Source organism: Sceloporus undulatus, chromosome 6, assembly GCF_019175285.1.
Source record: "Sceloporus undulatus isolate JIND9_A2432 ecotype Alabama chromosome 6, SceUnd_v1.1, whole genome shotgun sequence".
Lineage (NCBI taxonomy): Eukaryota > Metazoa > Chordata > Lepidosauria > Squamata > Phrynosomatidae > Sceloporus > Sceloporus undulatus.
In genome coordinates this window covers 33478381-33504481 of record NC_056527.1, presented here as the reverse complement: position 1 = coordinate 33504481, position 26101 = coordinate 33478381, and the positions used below count along the sequence as shown (strand labels likewise).

General features: G+C 39.0%; 1 protein-coding gene across 10 annotated transcripts in view; it reads left to right on the top strand.

Annotated features, from left to right (window-relative positions):
- The window catches only part of ICA1 (islet cell autoantigen 1), a 74045-nt gene extending 48748 nt beyond the window's left edge, over window positions 1-25297 (top strand). For 2 of the 10 annotated variants that reach the window (XM_042474046.1, XM_042474042.1), the window contains exons 10-15: window positions 1967-2016; window positions 3074-3136; window positions 3521-3562; window positions 10753-11031; window positions 19673-19768; window positions 24254-25295. In XM_042474046.1, coding sequence (XP_042329980.1) covers window positions 1967-2016; window positions 3074-3136; window positions 3521-3562; window positions 10753-11031; window positions 19673-19768; window positions 24254-24375 — 652 coding nt within the window. In that variant the 3' untranslated portion in view covers window positions 24376-25295. Of the gene's footprint in view, window positions 1-1966; window positions 2017-3073; window positions 3137-3520; window positions 3563-10752; window positions 11032-19672; window positions 19769-24253 lie in introns of all 10 variants that reach the window. The other 8 variants (XM_042474044.1, XM_042474041.1, XM_042474047.1 and 5 more) reach the window with 7 other exon arrangements.
- Window positions 25298-26101: the final 804 nt, after the last annotated feature.

The window sequence follows — 26101 nt, the reverse complement described above, 5'->3', positions numbered from 1 at the left end:
ATTTTTCTTTTTAATATGTGTCCCCTTATTAGAAAAACCCATTTGAAAAATATATTTCTGGCATGCAAATACATGTTATGTTTTGCTTTCCACACTGGTTTATAATGTGTTCTGCTACTGATGATTTTTCTGGCAGGCTCAGTTTTCCAGCAGACAATGGATCACTAATTAAATAGGCACAAATCCTCCTCGCATATTTTCCCACCCTGAGGCCTTGTCATTCACCAGCAGACCAACACATAGATTAACATATAAATCACTTCCTTTCAACCAAGGGTCACACACCTCCATCCACCATTCTCTGAAGATGCCAGCCACCGAAGAAGGCAAAACATCAGGAATAAATTCTTCTAGAACACAGTCACATAGCCTAAAAACCCCACAAAAAAGTATGGATGCCAGCCATGAAAGTCTTCAACTTCACAATGAATGAGTTGACTTATGCCAGCTTCCTTTTAAGTCTAAATGATTAAATGGCTCAGCATTAAATGTGGATGATCTCTTCTTCCTCCTCCTTCCCTTCCTTCTCTTAAAACAAAAATTAGAAAGGTCTAGTAAAGCAGAATTATCCCTGGAGTTGTCTTCTTTCCCTTTCCCTTCCCCTTTCTTTCCCTTTTCTTTTCTTTCTTTTACTTTTTTCTACTACTTTGTTTTGTAGCTCTCCCCCCACCCCACCCTATAACACTTCTATAAACCTACTGTCTGTCTTATTCTTGAGGATCTAAAGGCACAGTTGATCTGTCTCAGTGTTTGGCTCATGGTTCTGATAAGATCATGGTGTGACAGCAGGCATAGTGATCCCTGCCAAACTCATTACATCAGTTGCCATGTAACCAAACCTCATGCTTATTCAGTGGTTCTGCTGGCTACTAAGGTCAAGGAGACAACTTCCTCTCTTCATCCAAACAGAAAATGAATAATTTCTCACTGTTCTTTAAATGTTTTAAGTGGTGAAAAGCAAAAAAGAGTTACGAATCTCTTGATGTCTCAGTGACAGTGCTTTAACATGCTGTCAGTTGAGGTCCCAGTGCACCAAATAAATACACAAAGATAACAAAAGCTGTTGTGGAAATGGGAAGATTTTAATTTAGATTTCATCCTTGAACTCCTTTTTTGTCCCAGTCCTGTTTCCTGCCTTTATTCTATTTTATAGAGATTCACTCCAGACTTTCCACTTAATAAGAGACTAACCAGGCAAATCTGTTGCTTATTTATCCTTTTTGGCAATATATATCTACAAAGACTGTTCCTCCAATCATGCCAGTATAATGTTAGTGTTACATGCTTGTGAAAGCTGGACAGTAGAGAAAACTGACTTGAAGAAAATCAGCTCATATGAATTGGATTGCTAGAGAAGACTTCTGTGAATACCATGGATTGCCAAAAGAACTAATAAATAGACCCTGAGCTGTAAAATTGGCTTTGTTTTATGGTGAACCTATGAATGAGAGATCTCCAAGATAAGCTATCATCAAAAGTCCTGCTCAAATTGTGAGCATTGTCATCTTTTCTAATGAGTCATATTATCTCATGACATGGCCAGAGCACAATAGCCTTAGTGTGATCATTTTGGCTTCTAGTGAATTCTTGCTTGATTTGCTCATAACAATAACATCAGTAATGCTAGTATAATATGCCATTTGTGATCTCTTGATAGATTCACTGATATGAAAGAGAGGCATTGTGGCTACCTCATGAAGACTTTCTAGGAAGATGTCATATTCCCTTCAACCATTTAGTTTCACTCAGTGCAGAAACTTATCAGTGTAACACTAAAGTGCCATAGGAACCAGAACTGTTGATAATGTATTTCTAGTGTGTCATACCAGCAGTAACTTACTGAAAGAGAGTATTGGTACAGCAGGTGATGAAATCTAATGTTTTCAGGCACCACAAATGATTTTGCACATTTTTTGTTACAACATTTTTTTTGATAGTGTATATATGCTCTTCCTTTCAATTTCAGGTTGATTTCGTTAGATGATGAAAGCCACACCAAGGAACCAGTCAACTCAGGTACTCTCTTATGCCTTTCAAGGCCAAGGAGCTTCAATTTTCACCATGTTACAGACGATGTGTGAACATTTTGCTCTTGCAAGCTACCTTAGAGTATATTACATTTTCTCAGTCATTCTGGCTCTAGAAATATAAAGCACATGGAATCAATTAGGAACAGAGATTTGAGATTAGAGATTTTATTTAACAATCCCAAAAGCACCTTGAAAAATAAATATTTGGAATGGACTCTGCATCCTTCTGCCTGCTACAACTGCTTTAGATTATCTCTATCATTTCTTGTTTGCAGTTTAACAAAACAAAGCAATGTGCTGCAGCTACTCCCAGTCCAGGGTTGCCTTCTTCCCCCCACACCTTCCAGGAAAAAGAAATGAGGGCCACAGCTGATGTAGCCACACTTTTTCCAAATGCAAATGCCAAAGATTATTATCCCTATTTTCCCTCTGTGCTCTCTTCTTAGCAAATGATAGTATGTATTTGTGTGGATAATTATTGAACTGGGTTTGGCTCCCATGAGTGTCTAACAACAAGGATACTTAAAATTGTCAAGACTTTCCAAGAACTGAATACAGTTGGCCCTCCATATCCACAGATTCCTTATCCACAGATTCAACCATCCACAGTTTGAGAGAGAGAGAGAGAGAGAGAGATAAAATGACAAAATCAAGATTTGCTTTTTCAAATTTAACTATGCAGTTGTAAAATGCAGATTTTGGTATCCACAGGGGGTCCTGGAATCAAACCCCAGTGGATACCAAGGGTCCACTGTAATCAACTGGAGAAGAATACAATCCTTTTTGGACTCATTACTTTCTGTAAAGTTAAAAATCTACATTTATTTACAGTAGTGTTGTAATAGAACCCCATGAACACAGGTACCTCAGTCTTTAAATCATGCTGCTACTGCAGATTGGATAACCATTGGCGTGTAATTTGTCAAATTAAAAGATGTTGCAATAGTGAGACTGATCCAACTACAAAACTTTGAGACACATGTCATGTTTAAAGCTTTGTTAGGTCTTAGCTGGATTTGACATAGAAAATATTTTGGTTTTAGCAGAAGATACTAAGGACATTCTGAGCACATTGGGGGAGAACTTCAGCCATACAGAGAATTCAGGTATGCTTTGTAGAAGTGCAGTGTTTTTCTATACATGTCAGCTCCAAAGTAAATTCCTTCTTGTTTAGTGAGATTAAATTCCCTCTAAATGTGTATAAGGGTGTTTTCAGATAAAAGGTTTATCGTGTTAATAGCTAGCTAGAAACCACTTTTTCTTTGTTTTTTTTAACAAATTTCCCTGGGTGGAAACATGAAGGTTACAAATGGAGGAGATGAATGTGAAACCCCTGTAAAATTCATTGGCTGAAGCACAATGATAGCATATAAAAGCTTCATTTAAAACTGTCCTGTAATTGCAGCCTAAGAAAAGCCACATCATTATAATTGTGAAATAAGCAAAACAATCTACAGATCAATGATTTCCTTGTACTTTGCCTTTTTTAGGCACTATAGATGACTTGTTAGGCTTGAAAGCTGAAGAAAATGGTATGTAATCTTTTTCTTTGGTTATTTTTTTCAATTCTGCAAAAGGGCCCCAAGCATAGTATACTGTAATTTAATCTTAATAAGATGAAAGCTAGCTGTTTTTCAGTGGAATCATCCCTTTTAGGTGCTTATGGGTTGGAAAAGAAAATCTGCTTCAACAATACAGTATTTCTGTTTTGACTGTTTAGTCAATACACTATTTCAGTATGATATGGATGTAAAAAATATCTATTTCTGAATCAGTTTTTTAAAACGTCAAACACTATTGTAGGTAACCAACATTCTTCCACTGCAGGTTAATCTAAATATTATATACCAATTATATTAAATTAATATATCACAACTACCATATTTTCCCGGCGTATAAGACGACTGGGCATATAAGACGACCCCCAACTTTTCCAGTTAAAATATAGAGTTTGGGATATACTTGCTGTATAAGACTACCCCTCTTCCAATGCACACCAAATAAAAAAATTTTAAAAATCAGATTTGATTTCAATAAGGTAATTTTAATTCAAATGCTTATGGCATGCAGGTATTTAGCAGGAAAACTTGTTGTATACAAAGCTTGCTTGGATTGGTCAGCTCTCCTTGCCTGTCCAGCCCTCCCTGTCTCCAAGACTATCAGAGCAGTAGTGTAAACACGGCTCTTTTTCCATACCCCGGGCGTCCCAGATGCCTGCAGCTTGCTCCGCCTTTCACTTACACCTTTACGGTGAGGCACCGCCTCACCTCATCATCGGGTCTGCGTTAAGTCACTTCTTTCCACAAATCCTGGTGAATGGATTTTCTTCTACCGTACTTGTACATCACCGCTCTTGCTGCTTTCATACGGTCATGGCATATGGTGGGGATGTGGCCACGGCCGTTTTTGAGCTCCCCCCACCTTATGCGGTAACCACAGATTCTCCAGTCCAGCTCGGAAGTTTCAGCACCAGCCCTATAAGATGATACCCAGAGTATAAGACGACCCCCGACTTTTGAGAAGATTTTCCTGGGTTAAAAAGTAGTCTTATACACCAGAAAATACAGTATGTGTTTGAAGAAAGTTGTGTGTTTCATATTATACCCATGCTACAAACTATTTTGTGTGTGGGGGAGAGGAAGGTTTCTGGTACCATATTAGTACACTTTGGCTAGTAGTAATACCATTTTCTTATTCTGAAAATTTCTTTTTGCTCTGGTAGTTACCATGTAAGCGAATGCAGTAGTTCCACTTGAAGCTTTGACCGATCTCTGAAATAAATGACCATGGCAGTGAACATGGTCATTTTTGAGCATTTTTATTTAAACAAGTATTTGGCAATTAACTGGTTGTGCAGAATGGTTTTTTTTAACAGTGTGTGTGTATGCTGCATTTTTACCTTTATTGTTGTTGCTGAACCTGAGAAGCAGGATCAGCCCAAAGTATGACAGCAGCTTCTTGGTGTTGTGGAGTACCCACTGCCAGCATTCCCATAACCATTCCCCTCAATTGAAAGGTGGAGCTGTGTGTTCTAGGCAGTCTGCCCTGCTCCTCCTAATTATTTGCCCTCAAGTGGAAGATAATATCAATAATATTGAAGTAAGATGCAGCTGCCATTTTGGACAGCCTCTGTAAGTGGAATTGAAGGAGGGAATGTGCCATCTTGCCTTGGGCTGGCCCTTTCCAAAAGAGACAGTTTTCTCTCTAGAATATTATTGGAACAGTCATAACATTTTCCACAGGCTAATTTTATACTGTTTAAGTATATTTCCTATTGGAAAAAGAAGTGGAAAGAAAATAGTCAACAGGATAGACAAAGAAAAAAGGAAGAGAATAACAGCAAAGCTCTCTATTAAATGCTTTGACTCTGAGGACTTCCTTGAAGCCAGGCATTCAAGAAATAGGCAGAGGAAATAGATAACTTATTTCTGTTGTCATTGTTACCACCACCACCACCACCATCACTTCTTCTCCCAAAAAGCATAGAGACTGTCAGATCAGTCGATAACTGGTCTTTTGCACAAGCATTTTGTGACTGTAGCATCCTGGCCTTGGAATGCAGAGGATTTTACACAAATGATATTTCTGTGTAAACCCTCTGTATTCTAAAACTCCATTTGTATATTTGTGTGTCTGCATACATTGCATCTTCATGCAGTAGAGACAGTATAGACTAGTAATGGTATACAACAGTTTTGCCCTTAGCTATTCAGATTTTCTTTCACTGTTGTGATGAATGTAATTTGTAAAATAGCAGATGGTTTGTTATGATTAAAACAATGCCCTTGATATCTGTTGTCACTTCATCATTCCCTACTGGGCTTGAACTTGCCTGGACTATTGCACTGAAACACTGTGTAGTATTATATCAGAGTTGAGAAGGTCAAAATAAGAGACACGGCTAAGATACAAAGAGGCAAAAAAAATGCTTTACCCTACATTTGTCATTAGTGTTTTCTAATGTTTAGATCTGCCTTTCCCTGTCTGATGCCCTTCATACATAATGGGCTTAAATGGCTAACATTCCCCCAACCAACATTTCCCACACATACAGACTAAAAGAAAGGCTAAAAGAAAGCTGGCCTAAACCAATGAGAGAGCTTCTATTGTACCTATTTTTAACTTGACCTACTCAGGTCAGGCATCAGTTACAAAGTGAAGTATTCGTAGAAGAACTGCAAAAATTTTGATTGCTATTTTGAAACCTGTGTTGGATTATACTGGCATAGTTGATCATTTATGCTGCTGAAATACTCAGTTGCTGGAGCTGTGAATATGTAAAATAAAAGTTCAAGTAATCTTTATTCTTCCTGTAGATGCTTGTAAAAGTTAAGCTGCTGATGTTTGGTTTTGGTTTTTAAAAAAAATATCTGAGTTCGTTTTATTCATAGTGTGTAGGTGTTTTTATTCTCCTTTGTGGTAATGACTTGTTTAAAGGTCATGGTGTCTGTCCCCTCTGGTTTCTTGTTCAGACCTCTAATGGGTTCAGTCCGTGTTGCGCTTTTTGAAAGAAAAATCTTTTCTAAGGCTGCATCCGCACTGCAGAAATAATCCAGTTTGACACCATTTTAAATGCCATGGCTCATTGCTATGGAATTCTAGGAATTGTAGTTTCGTGAGACATCTAGCCTTCCCTGTCAAAGAGTTCTGGTGTCACAATAGACTACACTTCCCAGAATTCCATAGCATTAAGCCATAGCAACTAAAGTGGTGTCAACCTGAATTATTTCTGCAGTGATGATACAGCCTAAGAAGGTGGACAACTAACAGGTGTGACTGTAGCAATCGTTGCGCTTCAAAAGATTTTTCAGCTGTACATTTAATATGTCTGATTCATTATAAATATTTATAATCATTACATGTATTTATGTTTGTTGTTGTTGTGTGCCTCCTTTTCCAACTTAAGGGGACCCTAAGGCAAATCTTCTTGGCAAGATTTGTTCAATAGGTTTTGGCTTTGCCTTCCTCTGAGACTGAGAGATGTGACTTTTCCAATTCTTCTAAGGTTTTGCTCATCTGACCCTCTTGCCATGCTCCCATATACACTATCCTTGTCACATTTCATTTTCTGGAAAACACAAAACACTAATGTAAAGTCGAAGGCTTTCATGGCCGGCATCCATAGTTTTTTGTGGGTTTTTCGGGCTATGTGGCCATGTTCTAGCAGAGTTTCTTTCTGTCAGTTGAGGTCCCAGTGCACCAAATGGGGAATGGAAGGGTGTTGGAATCGACTAGGGTGGGGATGCCAGTTGTGGAGTTGCAAACTGAAGCATGGGTGGCATGTTTGCTTGAAGTGCTCTTTACTGTCATGTTTGTGTAGGACAGGGGTGGGCAGATTCAGTCCATAGGTTGCATACAACCCCCAGAAACATTTCTGTGCCCCGGAGATTCCACCATGGCCAATTTTGATTGATTGATTGATAGATAGATAGTATGTATTTTCCCTGGAAAATGATTAACCATCCATTATAAAGCCTCACCCTCCCTCCAGTCCATCTGCCTTGGTCCAGGCCTTGGAGGTAGAGAGGAACTGCTGGACCTCTTACCCTTTCCCTCCACCACTCCCTTCTCCTTCTGTGTCTTGTCTTTTTAGATTGTAAGCCCGAGGGCAGGGAATCGTCTAACTAAAAGATTGTATGTACAGCGCTGTGTAAATTTACAGCGCTTCATAAATAAAGGTTAATAATCATAATGATAGATAGATAGATAGTCCCAAAAAAAGTGGGGAGCTGGTTCCAAAATATCCTCTAGTGAAGTGTGGAATTGATTTTCACCATGTTGTGGGATGGAAATTTAGGTCCATGAGATGCCTTATTTGAAATGGGAATTAACTTCTGCTCACTTCCTATTGTGGAAAAAAAGGTCTCTCCTGGACCTAAAATGATCAGGGAAGGCCCAAATACATGGTGAAAAAGACAAACCAAAACAACACCTTGTCCCCAAGAAGGTGTTCAGGACAAAAAAAAGTGTTTTGTGTGTGAGCATGGGTGCAGGTGAGACCTTCCAAGGTCTCTTGGGGGCTAATGCAGCCCCCTAGCCTTCCACAGTCACAGTTAGTTAATTTTTCTAGTTGGGTTTTTATTCATTACAAAAAATCCTACTGACAATGCCTACAGAGTTGGTTCCTAAATAAATAGTTGCCTGTGATGTCAGAAGCAACTAAAATCCAAGACATTGTTTTGCTCTGTATGGGCGGGCTAATTGTGCATTTCAAAGCTCCTCTGAATTACAGAGATGATCCTATAAGGTCACCATAAATCAGAGTCAACTTTGAAGGTACATAACAAAAGAAAATCATGCATTTACTAGTCTAGTAGTATATTGTTCTCTCCCTTATGATATTTTCCTCTTAGGAACTGTTCAGATTAGTATATGCCTGCCATACTTCTTTTTTTAAACTAAATTTTATCATCAGGTTTAACTGATGTTTAACCATTGGGTTCAGCTAGGGAATTAGTCATGGAACGTTGTTCACTATGTTCTTGTACATTCCAGTCATTGCAGCATATATTATTTCTGTTAGCAGAATAGATGTGTATTTCATCATTCCATCATTTATGTCTTCAAGACAGCATAGAAATTGGTTCTAAATGTTTGTTTGTTTGTTTGTTTTTCCAGAGCTAGTGTGGTCTTTCAGAGTTTTCACTTTATTTAAAGCCTACAGGTTCACTTACCTTTCGTTTGATACTGCTCTGATATTTTTCCTCCATAGTAGAAACAAGGCAGGAAACAAGCCCTCCTCCCAAACCAATCCAGGAGCAGAATAGGTAGCTATGTCTGAACAAGGAGTTTAGGAGGACCTCTGCAACACAGTCCTTCTCCTGGGCAAGCTCCCTAGAAAAAGAGAAAGGGAAGAAATGTGACTGAGCAGGTTTAGGGTAGAATCACACATACTGTGGTTATTTTAAAACTGACCACACTCTGTCAGCTTCAGAGGAAGTGAATAGCAAACCTCATCTGAACAAATCTTGCCAAGAATACCCCTTGATTGCTATGACTTAGGGTCACCCTGTCAGAAATGGCTTGAAGACACACAACAATGCAGCAGGACTAACCATATTGAGAGGTGGTCTATATTTCTAACAGACCAGAGATAACAGAAGGTTCAATAATAATAATAATAATAATAATAATAATAATAATAATAATAATAATAATAATAATATATTATTATTATTATTATTTATATCCCGCCCCTTTGAGGTCAATCGGGGCAGCTAACAGCAATAAAATACAATACATTATACATCAAAAATCTACTTCCCTCCCCCCTTAAAAATTATTAAATCAATTATAATTAAAACCAACAAATTAAAACAACATCAACACATACACATTATTACAAAACAGAACAAAACAGTAAACTACGGTAGCATTCTACTTAAATTTGAAAGGGAGGACCTGAGGCCAGGGTTATCTATCCAGGAAAGGCCTGCTGGTTCTAATGAATTTGCCAAACAACAAGCAGTCATGAATTCAATTCTTAAATTGACTTCCACTCTTCCTAGAGAGGAGAATAACAAATGAAAATACAGATCAGCTTCCATTACTCATTTGATTGCTCTAATGCTGTTTTCCATTAAGAAAGCCCTATTAGAACTATCAGGGTTCTTTACATAGTTCTCATTTAGTTGTTGTTGCTGCTGTTGATATTGTACCTAAAATTCTTTGCATTTTAAACTCTCTCTGCACAACTGTAGTTGATTCAACACTGTGTCTTGTACTTTATTGTCCATTCCTGTCCTTCCAGTACACAGGCATGCAATAAATTTACAATGAATTACAATGAATCTTATTGCCCTCCACATTGGTCAAATGGGCAAGACCTATTGCCATCTTGTATTGTCATTTGGATGAAAGGCTATCTTAGGTTTCCCCAAGATATATTTCTTTCATTTTTCATCTTGTAGATGTGAGTCAGCAGCACAATAGAAGATCCCTTTCCCCCATCAAGCCAAACTCTTGAATAAAGAGTTGAATAAATAGGAATAATGTATCCATAATGTAATCTGTTCCTTTCTTAAGTAATTCATCATGAACCTGCTATTTGTATTCCGTATTAAATTACATCACCTGTTATAGCAAAGATAAGTGCTACTGCCAACAAAAAAACAAAAACAAAAAACCACTGCCCCGTTCTTATGATGTTTCAGATTATTTTCCAAAATACAGTAGTTATTTTGCTGAAGTACTAGATATATATTTGGTAAAGTAGGGGAGTATCTCAGTGAAGGTCCCTGTATTTTTGCAGCAGTCAAGATATTTTATTTATTTATTTGCTTGCTTGCTTGCATGAACCATAGCATCTAGATTTGAGATATGATTTGAGAGATAGGAAATCATGACTATCTAGACAGAATTCCAAAATGACTCCTGGAATAAGTGAGGGAAAGAGTCATAGGAAGATTTTCAATCTTAAACATTTCTTTAGATGGGAATAATAATGCTTATCCCAGTTATCCTCTATATAGGAAACTGTCTTTTGTCAGGTCAAACTATTTAGAATATTCAAAGTATTATCTACCATGACTAGCAGCAACTCTTTCAGATTTCTCGTCACCCCAACCTGTGCCATTTTGCTCAGAAAGCATGTGTTCTACCATTGTTGAACTATGATCTGTCTTTTATTAATACATCTTGGTGGACATTCCTTTAGTACAAACCTCTATTCTTATTTTAGTGACCTACTTATTTTTTACTTTGGTGTTCCTGCTTCTTTCAGCAGCATCAAGGGACCTGCTTACAAATTCGTCAGAAATTGAAGCAACTGATAAGGACGATATGGTACTCTTGAATGAGATTCTCAATGCATCTTCTTTGGATGACAGCGAATTCAGCAGGGAATGGACAGCTGTCTTTGGAGAGGATCCCCTTGCTGACATAACCACAAACTCTTCTGTAGGAGAAATAGAAAACAGTCAGTCATCATCCTCATCATCAGGCTTCCTTCCCTCTCAGCTTTTAGACCAAAATATGAATGATTTGCAGTCCTCACTTCAAGGTAGGCATGTTTTATTGCTAATGATAGACACTTTTAGCCATGGGACTCAACTTGTTAAATAAATGAATCCTTACTTCCAGCTACTTGTTCCAGTGGACTAATCTGATGCTGTGGCAATGGATTATGTATGTGTGAACACAAACACAAAGATATAGGTACTCAGTTGCATTTGATGAAGTGTCTACAAATTGATGGAGTCTACAAAAGCTTATGTTAGAATAAAACAGTATCAAAGGTGGTACTGGACTCCTTTGTGCTTTTTTATACTAAAACAGACCAACACTGCTATCCATTCAAATTCATCTAGGTTTGGGGAGGGTTTGGGTGTATCAGTAAACTATAATAGAGTGATAATGTGCACAGGTTTCATATTACATGCACAAGGTTTGGGTTACAACCTGTTCAGTTCATCTGAACTAAGGCAAATCATTGGTTTAAATAACAAAAAGGCAACACCCCCTCACTGTTTATATGGAATTCACTGCCCATATTTCTCACAGCTGAAATGGTGGCACTTCTGCCACTATCAGTAGAACCACATGATCAAAATGGAGACACAACCCTGCCCCCATGTATTTTTAATATTCCCTTCCTTTCTCTTCCTGTCCCCCTCATATACCCCAGAGGGCTGCTGTAGCTGCTGCCAAATGATGGCATCAGGAAAGTGGCAGTGATAAGGCCCCAGTGGAGCCCCCTGCCATTGGCCAGTTGTATACTCCTGGTTTAAACTTGTTTGTACAAATAAGTCAGGATCAAACCATGTCTTTTGATGTAAGCAAACCATGTAAGCAAACCAGTGGTGAGCAGCTTGTGAAGCTCAGGAGGATTCATTGTCACTCCCCAAGCCTACTGAGGTTTGTTCCTCCATAGCCACTGGAATTAAGTGGCACAGCAACAAAAAGTGTGATACTTACCTTTACCAGCATGTGGGGAGTGGTCCCCTGTTTTGGAAGCCAGTTAGCATTTCTGAGAGCTACTGCAGGTGCTAACTAGTTCCCCAAAAAGGTGTGCCTTGTTTACTTTTAAAATGACATTTGTTTTGTTGCTGTATTATAGCAGCAGGAGTGGCAGGGACCCCTGGGGGTTCCAAAAATGCCTGGGGGGGGCACATTCAAGATAAATATAATGATAAATTGCTCTTCATTTAAAATAGAAGTGGGTGCTTCTGATTTTTTTACTAGTGCTCTGAGGGAGGAGAGGGAGATACTGTGTGTATAATACAAAATTGTTACTTTACATTATGATTTTTCTCATAATCATACAACTCATATTCTCTCTTATTCATGCTCATTCATGTATCCATTCTAGGAGATTTGCACATATACCTTCTTGGAAGTGACTCCCTCAGTTACATTATTCACACTAGGCCCATTTATATATTTTTGACCCTCCCTGCAATTCTGTCTATTTTTACTCTCCCTAAATATCAGTTAGCTGCTCTCATGTTGTAAAAAAACATACATCTGCAGAACATTATTAAAATGAAACTGCTTTATTAAATTGCAACCCTGCTTGCTTCTGTGCTCCAGCAAATGAACCTCCTTGCTGCCAATATTCTATGTTAATCTCACTGCTGGTTCTTGGGCAGATGGTGGTTGTGGGAGGGAGGCGTAAAGGGTGGAAGGAAAAATTGTCTCATTATTTTTAGAGTGAAGGGATGACGTGTGTGAAGGGTTCTTAACTCCTCCAGGGTGTTAATGTGGGTTGGTTTGCTTGTCATTTGTTGATGGGAAAATTATTCCTCTGACATTCCTCAGGTAGGAGAAAATAGTAGAGCCTGGAACTGCAATTTTTTTTAAAGGTCTGTTGTTAAAGAAACCTTGTCAAGACTGGCAGGCCTAAGATAAGAGCATGTTGTCAATGAGGCTTTAGTGGTTTGAATCCAAGTACTTTGGCTTAATAGGCCTGTGGATAGGGACATAAACTGACTTCTCAGTCTAGTATAAATGCTTAATGGAGCTGAAGTTCTAGAAATTTTAAGCTGATGCAGTGTAGCTCAGTATAGGACAGCTGGCATAATAAAGTGACTAAGGGCAAACTACATGTGATGTGGGAGAACTGTGAACAACCACTGAAAAACAGGACTTGGGGAGAGTGGGGACTAAATTTCAAAGCAGATAGGGAGAAGTAGTTCATGGTATTTTTTTCTCATGTGGCAAATATGCAGAGGAGCAGTTTGAATCAGGAAATGACATGGTGAGGAAAGGATAACCCCCTTTCTTTCAGCACAGTGGCCCCAATCTGAACCTGCTTCTGCCCTGCCCAGCAGCTGTTTTTCAGTCAGGCTTATAGGAGAGCATGTTTACAGATCTTCGACTACAAATTTGAACATCATGAACAAGTAGGTTGCTGCTTTGAATCTTGCCTGTCCTACAAGCGGAAGGCTGCTCTCTGTCACCCATTCTTTTGCAATAACTTGTAATAATTGACCTATCTTACAGGGCTGCTCTAGGAACTACTGCAGTCAAATATGTGAGGTACTTTCAACAATCAAAGCCATATGTACATGTTAGGTAGTATTACTGATATTATGTATATTTCTGCTGTTTAGCAAAATAGATCCTACATCTGTCAAGTCAAATCCTGTGGCAACAATTGAAGTTTCAGAAAGCATTCTTTCCAAACCTTGCTATCAGTGATGCTTTTTCTGGGAATGCCAGATGAAATTTTACATGTCAGGTATATTGTTTTATCATGGAACAGTTTCATATCCCGTTACAAACTGTGCCAAGGGCCAAGCTGCCTGTTACATGTTAAAGTTGCTAAAGTTGCTTCTTTCAAAAAAACAGACAACTGGAAGATGCAGCTGTTCCCTTCTAGCAACTTTCATTTTGACAGGGCACAGGATGACATAATTGAGACTTTGTTTCTGTAGTGGAATTAAAAGCTAAAGGAAAGCAAATTGTAAAAGGAGCTGGCAAGCAAAGAGTAAAACATCACTTGCCCCTCTTCTTTTATTCTGTTACTGTTTTCTGTTTCTTCTGCCTTTTGTTTGAACAAGAAAAGAAAACTTTGGGTATTGTTTGACATTTCGTATGGTCCTGATACATAGTGGTGATTGATGATTTTCATTTCAGTGGATGGTGAAGCCATTCCAGGTTTTAATCTGTACTGTAAAGGGTGCTGGGCCTATTTTGGGGATAAGGTTCAGCACCTTGGATAGATCATTTAAAGTTCAAACCTCTAGAGCAGAGTCACTGTTCAGCTGACACAGATGCTTCCAGCTGACACTGCTGATGCTTGCATATGCAAAAGCTCTGTCTAGCCTGATACTTTCTTGAACTTGTTCTCCATGGCCCTCAGAGATAGGGTCTACAGTAAATCATAGCATACAAACATTTGATTTTCCAAACTTTCAAAAAACAATAAAAGTTTGGGAATTCTCATATGGAAACATTTTGACAGTTGCTTTTCCCTGGAACATAGTTTGTAATAATTCACCCCATTCTAGAGGAAATGGTTCTTTAGGATTCCAAACTCTTTCCTAGCCCTTATTACCAGCACTCTTTGGCTGAAATTCTACATCTTTGATAAATACATCAACGTGTCTGACCATAAAACTCTGCACAGAGCGATCCAAAAACAGATACAAGAGTTACATGTGTGTTTGTGTAACCAGTTTCCAGCCTTTATGTGTAAATGCTTGAGATACTACTTCAGAATTTGTACAAGCGAAGCATATGGTATACTGCAGAAGAAGTATAAGAGAAGATGCCAACAATAAATCAAAATAGGCTAGGTTTGTTGGCTGCTGCATGTATCCAACAAGGAAAATCCACAGTCTGGATCCCCAGATGAAAAGAGCATGACCAAAGCCAGCAGGAATGGTCAGGGATGAGCAGGGTTGGGGTATTTTTGGTTTTGAAAGCCAAAACTTCCCCTTAGATAGAACTGGAAATTAAAATCTAAAAAGAAATGAGGTAGCAGTAATAGTGAGGAGAGATGTAGCAAAAGCAGGTAAAGGATATGATGCAAAGTCTGATGGAATAGTATCAATAATACTTCAGGAAAAACTCATCAATATAACTATAATCCAAGTTCCAACTACAGAGACAGAAGAAGAAAAAGCCCAATGAATCTATGCTTGAGTCCAGGTATTGGTTGTGAATCACACACCAAAACAGGATTTGTTATTAAGCATAGGCAGTTGGATGCAAAAGTAGGAGACACAGCAGAATGAAGGATTATAGGAAATTTTAATCTAGGATCAAGAAATGAAACAGGAGAATGATTGATAGAATTTTGTGAAGTTAACCTTTTGGTAATCAGAAACACATTCTTCAAGCAATCAACAAAGTGACTGAATTCTTGAACATCAGCTGATGGCAGATATAGACACAATCGTAAGCAGAAGATGGAGAAGCTCCACTCACTCTGCAGAAGCAAGACCAGGAGCAGATTGGGACACAGAACATGCACTACTAATATCAAAAATTGGAGAAAACCTAAAACACTAAAGAAAAACACTAAACCAACAATCATTCTGAAATACAATCTGAAGATCATCCCTGTAGAATTTAAAGATAATGTAAAAAACAGGTTTGCACTATTAAGCCTAACTGACCAGGAGCAAGAACTTTGCACTGAAACCAGTGGACATTTTCAGAGAAATGAAAAAGGCAGTCACTGTAGCAAAAAGAAAGAGAAACCTCAATGGATGACAGATAGAACTCTTTAATCAGTTAAGGACAGATAATAAGCAAAAGGTGAAATAAATAGGGTCAGAACCTGTAATGCAACTTTTCAGAGACTTGTGGGCAAGAACAAGAACTACCATAGTAATCAATGCAGAGAAATAAATGATGACAACGAAAAAGGAAAAATAAGAGACCACTTCCAAAGAATCAAAGATATCAACGAGAAATTTAAACCAAGAATGGGGATGCTATATTACCAGCAGGGGAACACATTACATGATCAAGTATGAATAAAAAGATGATGGGAACAACACACTGAATAACTATGTAACAGAGATGAAAGGGTGGCAGGTTCATTCAAGTAAGAACCATTTGAAGATGAACCTACAGTTTTAGAAAGTGGAAGCTGCACTCAAAGCATTTGGAAGTAAATAAATCACCAGGAACCAGTTGAACTTCTTCAAGTTACAGAGACAGAAACTACTCTAGTTCAAACTAAAATCTATCAACAAATATGGAAAAGAAAAGAGTGGCCTACAGATTGAAAACTCTCAGTATACATTTCAGTCCTCAGGGATTAGTAACCACAGGACCATTGCATTATTCTCCCATGCAAGCAAACTGATGTAACCCAAGTATTTTGCTTAGAGAGTATGTTAATTCTACATGTTGCAGTAAATAATACCTTCTTGCTAGGATTATTTAATATTTTTAACTTGTTTTATTTTATATTACAGTGGGTCCTTGGTATCCTCTGGGATTTGGTTGCAGGACCCACAGTGGATACCAAAAACCCATGGATGATCAAATCCCATTAAATACAATGGCATAGTACAATGGTGCATTTTGGCATGCATTCAAGCCATGGATGCTTGAATCCATGCAAAAAGAATAGGTGGATATAGAGGGCTGACTGCATTTTATATTTTTAACTTGTTATATTAATGTTCATAAATGCATGGATGTCTTGGAACAGTATTCCAAACAGTGTTTCCAAAGTAGAGTCTTAATCTGCAATCCCACTTAGCCAGACTAGGAGACCATTGTACAGTATTCCAGCCATTAAATTCGGAACAGATTTCATTTGAAATTCCTATATTGATAATGCACAGATTACCATGCTTCTGAACTTGAGAACAATAGTAGTTCATTTGAGAGTTTCAATGTTAAACCCAACTTTCATCTCAACATAAGAGGAACTTCCTGACAGTAAGGGCTGTTCGACAGCGGGACACACTCCCTCGGAGTGTAGTAGGGTCTTCTTCCTTGGAGATCTTTAAACAGAGGCTGGGTGGCCATCTGTCAGGGATGCTTTGATTGAGAGTTCCTGCATGGCAGAATGGCGTCGAACTGGATGGCCCTTGTAGTCTCTTCCAACTCTGTGATTCTAAAACAAAAGTATTATAGGCGGGATACAGACCACCCCAAAAGGGTGGTCTGCCCACGCCTTGTTTTGCTGCACGAGGGAGACAGCAGACAAATAGCATGGCTCCCTTGCACAGTAAAAAGAACCCAGAAAAAGCGGGTTCTTCCTGCGGTGCCATAAGGACATCGCAGTGCGCCAATGCCGCACTCGTGACATCCTTATGGGGGCATGACGTGCGGACGCTAAGCGTCCGTCACGTCAAAATGGTGGCGCCCATGTGTATAGGGTGCTGCCATTTTGACGCCCTCGTCATGTGCTAGGGGTGAGGCCAGCCCCTAGCACATGATGGGGGCACCACAAAGGCCCGTCTAGATCGAGCCTTAGTATTTATAAATATCTTATTTGGTTTTGTGTATTTAAATGGTTTTTATATTTATGAGTATGTTTTTAATGATTTTATATTTTTACCTTGTTATTTTAATGTTTTGTTTTAAATTCTGTTTTTAAAATTGTATTTTAAAATTGCCTTTGTGAGTTGCCTTGGGTCCAATTTAAGACAAAGTCAGCATATTAAATAAATAAATATTTACAAGTTGTTTTGCATATTTAAAATAGTATGTATATGAAATTTTAAAATGAAAGGTTTTTAAAACTCTCTAACTTTTGTGACATCGTATGTTAGAATATATACTTTTGCTTGTATGAGATCCTAAATAAAATCCCTAGCACTTATAAATAAAGATTGTATGTAGTACACCATACTGTCCAAAACAATCCTGACAGATCATTAGTAGGTATTTATTTTCTGTTTCTTCACTTTCTAGTTTAGACACTGTGGTACACACTTTCCTCAGTATGGAAGAATGGAGGAAAATGGGCATAGAATGAGCTAAATCAGGTCCTTGACTATGTTCAGCAGGCAGTTTTTATTGATTAGATAAAAAGGTTGTCTTTTTAAAAAAACTGGTATGCTAGTTAGGTACTTTTAGACTGCTTAAATCAAATTTCTTTTAGTGGAATTAAGCATGCTAAGGCTGGGATCAGATATAATATGAAATCATGATTTGCACGAACCAGGGTTAAGAACCCCACACCATGGTTTGACATGCAGACATATGTGGCATTTCAAGCATGGGTAGTTCCAAATCAAGAATATAAAAGGCATTTTAGCCATACAGGGCGATGGTGGAAGTGGAAGTTGAGGTGGTGATTGCATTTTGTTGCCCCCAAGCCTTTTGTTTGTTTGGTGTGTTTTGTGTGTATACAAAATTAGATTGTTACTTGGGTTCTTGTATTCCCATTCTCCAGGTACTATTGTAACACAAGCAGTTTTTATTGTTCAACTGCTCCCAGTCCAGGTGAAAGAAGGGTAAACTTCATAGCAAAGAGGAAAATTATTTAGATCATGTGCATTTTTATATTTTCTACTCTTGATGCATGGAACTATCTCCTCTGGCTACTTTTCTAACTCTGGAGATTTTAAAATGCATTTTCTCCCCATTTGGTATTCAGTGTTCTAATAACAATTACAGGAATCACAGAATCATATATCGTTTTTGTAAATAGGAAGTATGTTTGGTAGTTGGAGTGAACAGTTTAGTTGCTGCTTCCATTTTTAAATTTAATTGAGAACAAAAGGATTACTTCTCTGTTTCAGCTTTCCATATTTATACAGTTGCTGGCAGGAAAGCTGAATGGCCTGGTTTCCTTAATGCCTCACTGATAAACTGGTTCATGAAGTGCTCTTTGAGCTGCCTACTCACATAGCTTGCAGCTAGTAAACACTCCTTTCCCCGCTTCCCCAACCCAAAGACAAGTTCCACTCTGTTAGCAATTAGAAATAGAGCTGGTTTGGGCATAGCCCATTCATCTGTAGGACAAATGAGGCGGGTACCAGGCAGAACTTGAAAAGGTTGACCGGAATACAGCTCCTAGAATACCTAACCAGCATAGCCATTTTGTAGTCCAAAATTGGTATTTCTAATCTCTAGTGCTAATACAGATAACCTAGCTGCTTGTAGTCATGCCAGCAGGTATATCCCAAACGGCTACTTTTCTGGAGGCCTTTCTTGGATTCATAGCTGTAGACTGGAAGAACCCACTTGGCAAATGAAAAAATCATTATGCCCTCTCCATCAGCAGGCAGATAGGTAGAGGTAGGTAGACAGAGACAGACAAAATGATCTGCTCATGAATTTTCTTAATAATTATCAGTTATAGGTTACATTGTACTGTTTGTTTCATTTGGTTATTTCATGTAATGAAGCAAACAAGTCAGTGTAAACTGAATGCAGAAACAAACCTCGTAACTGTGTGCAAGATCAGTTAACTAGCCATCTCAAATAACCTGCAGTAACCTTCATAGAAGAAGGAAGGGAAAGACATTTTGGTTTCTATTCCACCTTTAACTAAGGTACACAAAGAATTTATCACAGGATTAAAATAATATCATATGTGAAATATATAAAGACCTACCTAAAATTGTGAAACAGCACTAAGTCAACAGATTAACAGGCTAATTTTATTTGTAAAGAGTTAAGTTCCAGGAAATACTAGGAATATTGCTGTTGTGAGTGCTCTGAGCTCATTAAGTAATTACTGTTGATTGACAAAATGCAATTCTGCCATTGAATCTTAGGTTGGGCAGCCAGCAGCCTTAGCCCTTCGCCTGCACCACAGACTCCACCCAAATCTGGCAGCCTAAACATGAATATCAACAAGACGCCTCTGAAAGGTAATACATCTGTTCTTCTCTGGCCTCGTGTGTGTGTGTGTGTGTGTGGAGGAGAGAGAGGGGGGGAGGGAGCAAGTCATGAAACAGCAGACAGTCTGTAAGCACTTAGAAAGGAATGCCATGATGACTAAAAATCAATGCGGGTTTCTCAAAAACAGAACTAACAAAACTAATAAAATAAATTTCAGCAGGGTGAAATGCAAGGTACTGCACTTAGGCGGAAAAAATGAAATGCACAGACATAGGATGGGTGACACTTGGCTTGACAATAGTACATCTGAAAGGGATTTATTTATTTATTATCTAGAAGTCTTAGTAGACCACAAGCTCAACATGAGTCAGCAGTGTGATGCAGCAGCTAAAAAACCAATATGATCCTAGGCTGCATCAGTAGGAATATAGATGAGTGATTCCCAAACTATCGTCATCCAGGTATTTTGGGCTTCAACTCCCAGAAGCCTCAGCCATCCTGGTCAGCTTCTGGGAGCTAAAGTCCAAAACACCTGGAAGGCCAGAGTTTGGGAATCACTGGTCTAGATAACAGAAATTAATAGTACCACCCTATTCTCCTTTGGTTAAACCTTCCCTGGAATACTTTGTTCAATTCTGGGCACCACAATTCAAGAGGCGTGTTGACAAGCTGCTGCATGTCTGGAGGTGGGCGACCAAAATGGTGAAAGGTCTGAAAACTCTGTCCTATGAGGAGTGGCTTAGGAACCTGGGTATGTTTAGCCTGGAGAAGAGAAGGTTAAGAAGTGACATGATAGCTCTGCTTAAACATTTGAAGGAATGTCATATTGAGGATAGAGCAAGCTTGTTTTAGGACCTGGAGCAATGGATGTGGACTACAGGGAAAAAAAGATTCCACTTACATTAGGAAAAACTTCCTGAGGGTAAGAGCTTTTCAACAGTGTAATAAGCTGCCTTAGACTGTGGTGGAGTCTCCTCCTTTATTTATTTACGGTATCTTCAGCCCTAAAGGCTCTCAGAGCAGCTTACAGATACTGGTAATTCATATGGTTCCTTGCCCTCATGCTTACAATCTAAAAAGACATGACACAAAAAGAGAAGGGAATGGTGGTGGGGAAGGGGATCAAGTCTAATGCTTCTCTCCCTCTGAGGCCTGGACCATGGTAGATGGACTGGAGGGAGGGGCCTTGCCCTGGCTAGGCCTGATGGAGTCAGGCCTGCCTTTTCACTCCCTCCCAGGATGGATGATGACAGTGGCATAGAGGAAGAGCTCTTCTTCTTCAGGCTAGCCCTAATGGAGTTGGCCGTGCCTTTTCACTCCCTCCCAGGCTGGATGAAGTCAGATGGCATAGAGGGAGGGCTCTCCTAAACAGGTTGAATGGCTGTCTGTTGTTAGTGCTTTGATATAGTATTCATGTATGACAGGTGGTTGCACTTGATGCCCTTGAGTTATCTTCCAACTCTATGATTCTGTGTGTGAGAGAGAGAGAGAGAGAGATATTTTCATTTTCTGTATTTTCAGATTTATTTAAATAGAAACCTTTTTCCCCCTGAATTTTGCTCCAATAGTACAGTCAGAGAGCTATTTATATTAATCTGCAATTGAAACACTTTAATTATTAGTGGCATTTAAAATGTTTGCAAGACCTAAGCCCCATTCCCACTGGACATATAAAGCGATGTATATCGCTGCAAGTCTGGATGGGATCAAGTTTCCGAGTCGTATTCGAATCAGGTCCATCTTTCCCATTACAAAAGGGAGCAAATGGACCCGTTTTTTCTTGACCCATGTTCTTGTTCCCATTGATATTTCTCCATTTTATTTTGACGCCGGTTTTTTTGTTCCCCGTTCCCATTACCTTTCTGGGACTGTTTTTTTTTAAGCTATCAATCAAGCGCTTAGGAGATTAGATGTCACAGTGACGTCTAATCCCCCCCTTCTTCTTCAAACCACCCCAATATGCAGCAGCCAGCCACCCCTTTTCTGTATCAAAAAAGGAAACAAGGCTGGTTGCAGGAGCTACATTCAGGGTTTTGGGTTTCTCTCGCTCTCTCTTTTTCCTTTCCACTCACAAAGTTTTTGCCAGCCTCCCTTTCTCCATATCCCTTCTCTTCATAGAATCATAGAGTTGGAAGAGACCTCAAGGGCCATCCAGTCCAACCCCCTGCCATGCAGGAAGAAAGGAATTCTTTCCTTTCTTTTTCCCTCCCTCTCCAAAAAACCCAGTTTAACTTTCTTCTTTTTTTAAAAAAAAGTTTTACTTACCACCAGGGAAAGGCTACGCGAATGGGGGAAAATGGCACCGGGAATGCCAGGAAAGAGAACAAAGCTGGTGACACCCCCGGGACAGCCCCTTGAACATTCCTCCTCCCCAATTCGGACACCCTTGTCGTTCCCATTAATTTGCCGTGGATCCGACATGGCAGCTGCAAATAAAAACTTCTGGAAAAGTAGTGTCAGGATAACCCGTGTTATCCACCTGATTCGGGTTTTAGCTAGAGAAATCGATCAAAGTTGGATTGAACGCAGATTCAAATGGGAATGATTTTCCTTAAACAAGGACTGAACGCGAGTTCAAATGGGAGCGATGTTCCTATAATCAGATTCTTGATTTGATTTATAGCCCAGTGGCAATGGGGCCCTAAATAGAAATGGAGCAGCTCCACTTGAGCAGTTAAAAAAAAGCTGTCAGCCACAAAGCTTCACTGCCTCCTATTCTGTATGGTGGAAATGGTTGTGTCTGATCTTGAGAGCTTTGGGATTCCTGCTGTTTCCACCAGGTGACTCCTGGAAAGAAGAGAAAGTTTTAGTGCCCTCTGCTCAAATTCACAAAGAGAATGTGCCATACTTTCCAGGAATCCTGTGGAATCCTGTTAGTGCACAGCTTCGGGGCTTTCACCATTTCTGGAATTTCACAGTAGTGGGGGAAAGAGGCAAACAATCTGCCAAGTCCGAGCAACCAAATTCTCCAATGCCTGATTTCCTTCATAGATGCTGCTCCTGTGGTTCCTCTTGCTGCCATGAATGTCCATGTAGTGGACCAACAAGATTTTGAGCAAACACTTTTAAAATGAGTGTAAAATACTTCCAACCTGTTCTTTTGTGCTTTGAGCAGCTTTTAATGGATGTAAAGATCTTCGTAATTGCAGTAAACTACGATATATATATATATATATATAGAGAGAGAGAGAGAGAGAGAGAATATTGAAATCTGATATTTTCAGTTGCTTCCTTGTGTTTTAATGTTCTTATATTGTAAGCTCATATTAAAATATCCTGATAAAGACTGCAGTGTTATATACAGGCTTCTCCAGCCCTTTGATGCCTTTCAATAGATTTTTATGGGTTTTTCGGGCTATATGGCCATGTTCTAGAACAGCTTATTTCTTGACGTTTTGCCAGCATCTGTGGTTGGCATCTTCAGAGAATGCTTTCAATGCTTGAAGATTACAGACACATCCCATTTATTCAACAGTGGTTCCACTCTTCCATCAGTTCAGTTTAATCAGCCTAAAAGGCTCACTTGGAATTTGTGAAGTCGAAGGCTTTCATGGCCGGCATCCATAGTTTTTTTGTGGGTTTTTTGGGCTATGTAGCCATGTTCTAGAAGAGTTTATTCCTGACATTTCGCCAGCATCTGTGGCTGGCATCTTCAGAGAATACTGGCATGGAAGAGAGTGGCTATATATATATACTTTGTGACCCTGGGTAGGGAATCACTGGGTAGGGAAACATAGGAATCACTCCTCCCTATCTAGGGTCACACACACTCTCTCTTCTATGCCAGTCTTCTCTGATGATGCTGGCGAAACATCAGGAACAAACTCTTCTAGAACATGGCCCAAAAAACCCACAAAAAACTTGGGATTGCTTGAGCTCACTCTGTGTGTGTGTGTGTGTGTGTGTGTGTGTGTGTGTGTGTAGCATATTAATTTAGCTTTCATACACATTCAAAAGTAATATATATTGTATTATTTACATTTTCAGAGGCCAAAATACAATTGCAAGCTAAAATAAAACCCCTGGGTACCATTTTTCAACTAATTCCACTCTCTGACAGTTCTCCAGTCCGTAACGTGGGGGCTTCCTGTATCTATATCATAGCGCATATTGTTTAGCATGTCATATCTAGAAACCTATGGTCAGCATCCAGAGGTACATTTCATCTGGTGCAGTAGCAGACTCTAGTGGAACAAGGAGGAGGCAAACCAGATTTATCTCCAAAACATCCCCAAAACCATCTGAACACAGTTTTCAGGCAGTACATTGGTCTTTGGGCAGGAAAGTTCCATTGTGATTAAAAAGAGCAACCCTGGATTCAGGCCTCAGTCCATAGAATATTTAATTTTTCCATAAATATGAAAATGGATTTTCTTAGATATAGCCTCTCCTTTTTTTTAGTAATGCATTCTAAATTGTTTCTTCATTTGTGCCAGAATAAGTATTTTTTTCAAAATGGGTGTCAAACAAAAATCCTGACTTGATAGAGACTGCTTGTCTTCTTTTCTCTCCAGATGCTGCAAGTTCATCTAAAGATCTAACTGCTTGGTTTAGTCTCTTTGCTGATCTGGATCCCTTGTCTAATCCAGATGCCGTTGGGAAAATAGATAAAGAACATGAATTGCTCAATGCATGAGATGTCTGCCTATGGTAACTCTCACTTCACCACTCATAAACAATGTCCTTTGGGGTATTAGAAACTGTAAAAACAGATCAGTGTGCTATTGTTCAATTTCTCACATCTGTGCCATTCTAATAAAATCAAGGGATTGTCCTTCCTCTTTCTATAGATAAAAGTTACTAGGTCTTGATTTGTATAAAGAATTTGCTCCTTCTCCTCTCTTTCTTTCTGTGTGCATCTACTGAATGAGGTTTTGGTTTAGAGGAGATTGCTACCTAGATTAATGTACTCACTGTAACGTGGCTCTTGGCAGAGAAGTGTCACGGCTAATATAAGAATGGAATATAAATGAAAAGCCTATTTTTTAATATTTGTTTCTTTGTGTAAATCAAAATACAAACAAACCCAAATCATGTAATTGGAGGCTGCATGAATCAGTTGTACATACAAGTATTTACTACTATACTGTTGCAATACTAAAGAAATGAAATTTCTATTGTTAGTACCCATAGTGAAAAATCTGTACTTTGGGGCTAACATTTATAGTTATATTTGAATATCTATGGATCTACTGTATTCATTCTGTAATTTTGAATTATTAGGCAAACAGCATAGTATCAGTCCACACAGACTCCCAGACAACGTTGTTCTAGCAGTTTCGGCTGTTAAGATACTGGATCGTATTGATTTTGCCAACATGTGCATTTATAATATTCATACATAGCACTTTTCATCATTGTCAGTTTCATACCCACATTTTCTTGAACCTGTTGTGACATTCTTCTTTAATAAATATGATTTTGACAAAAAAGATTTCTCTTTTACTACTGGGATGTGGTTCAGCCAAGGAAAATAAGATAATTTGGCCAAAAGGTAATAATTCATCTCATTCCCTGAAACACTATCACATAGAAGCTAGAATCCTCTTGGTGACATGTAACCCTCAATTTTGTTGTTGTGTGCCTCCAAGTCATTTTTTACTTACGGCAACCCTATCATATGGTTTTCTTGGCAAGATTTATTCAGAGGGGTGTTGCCATTGCCATCCTCTGAGGCTGAGAGTGTGATTTGCCCAAGGTCACCCAATGGGTTTTTATGCTCAAGCAGGAGTGTCGTAATCCAACACTCAAACCATTATACAACACTGGCTCTCAAGCATCAATTACATCATATTTATTTTGGTGACTATGCGGAAGGAGGGATCCTATCCATCCCTTTGAGGTCCTCCTTGCCTTGGGTTTTAACAGCATGAGGGGGCTTGCAGGCACAGTTCAGTCCCATTGTCCACTGATCAGCTGCAGAGATGCACCCAGGCACAGCACATGTACACCTTCATAGCCAGTCATTGGTAAAGAAGAACATAGCTGTGCCCATAAATCCCCACCTCCCACCTAAACTGCTGATAGACATTAAATGTGACGACAATGCAGTGTAGGAAACATAAATTATAGTTCCCAGTTGCCTGTTGCTTATCAGAATGCTGCTGTCTATATGAGGGGGGCTCATTCTCTAGAAGATCTTTTTGCTGAGGGCTCCTCTTAGACATGGAACTGACCCTGGGCAACAACATCTTGCATTCAAGACTTATGCTTGAGAGGATGTTTCCCTTTAAGTTGACAGCTCTCTTTATCTTCCCTTTATTAGCCTTTACTTTGGTTTAGAGAGTCAGTGTCATGTAGTGATTTTAAGTGTTGGACTACAACTGTGGGAAACCAGCGTTCAAATCCCCACTCAACCATGG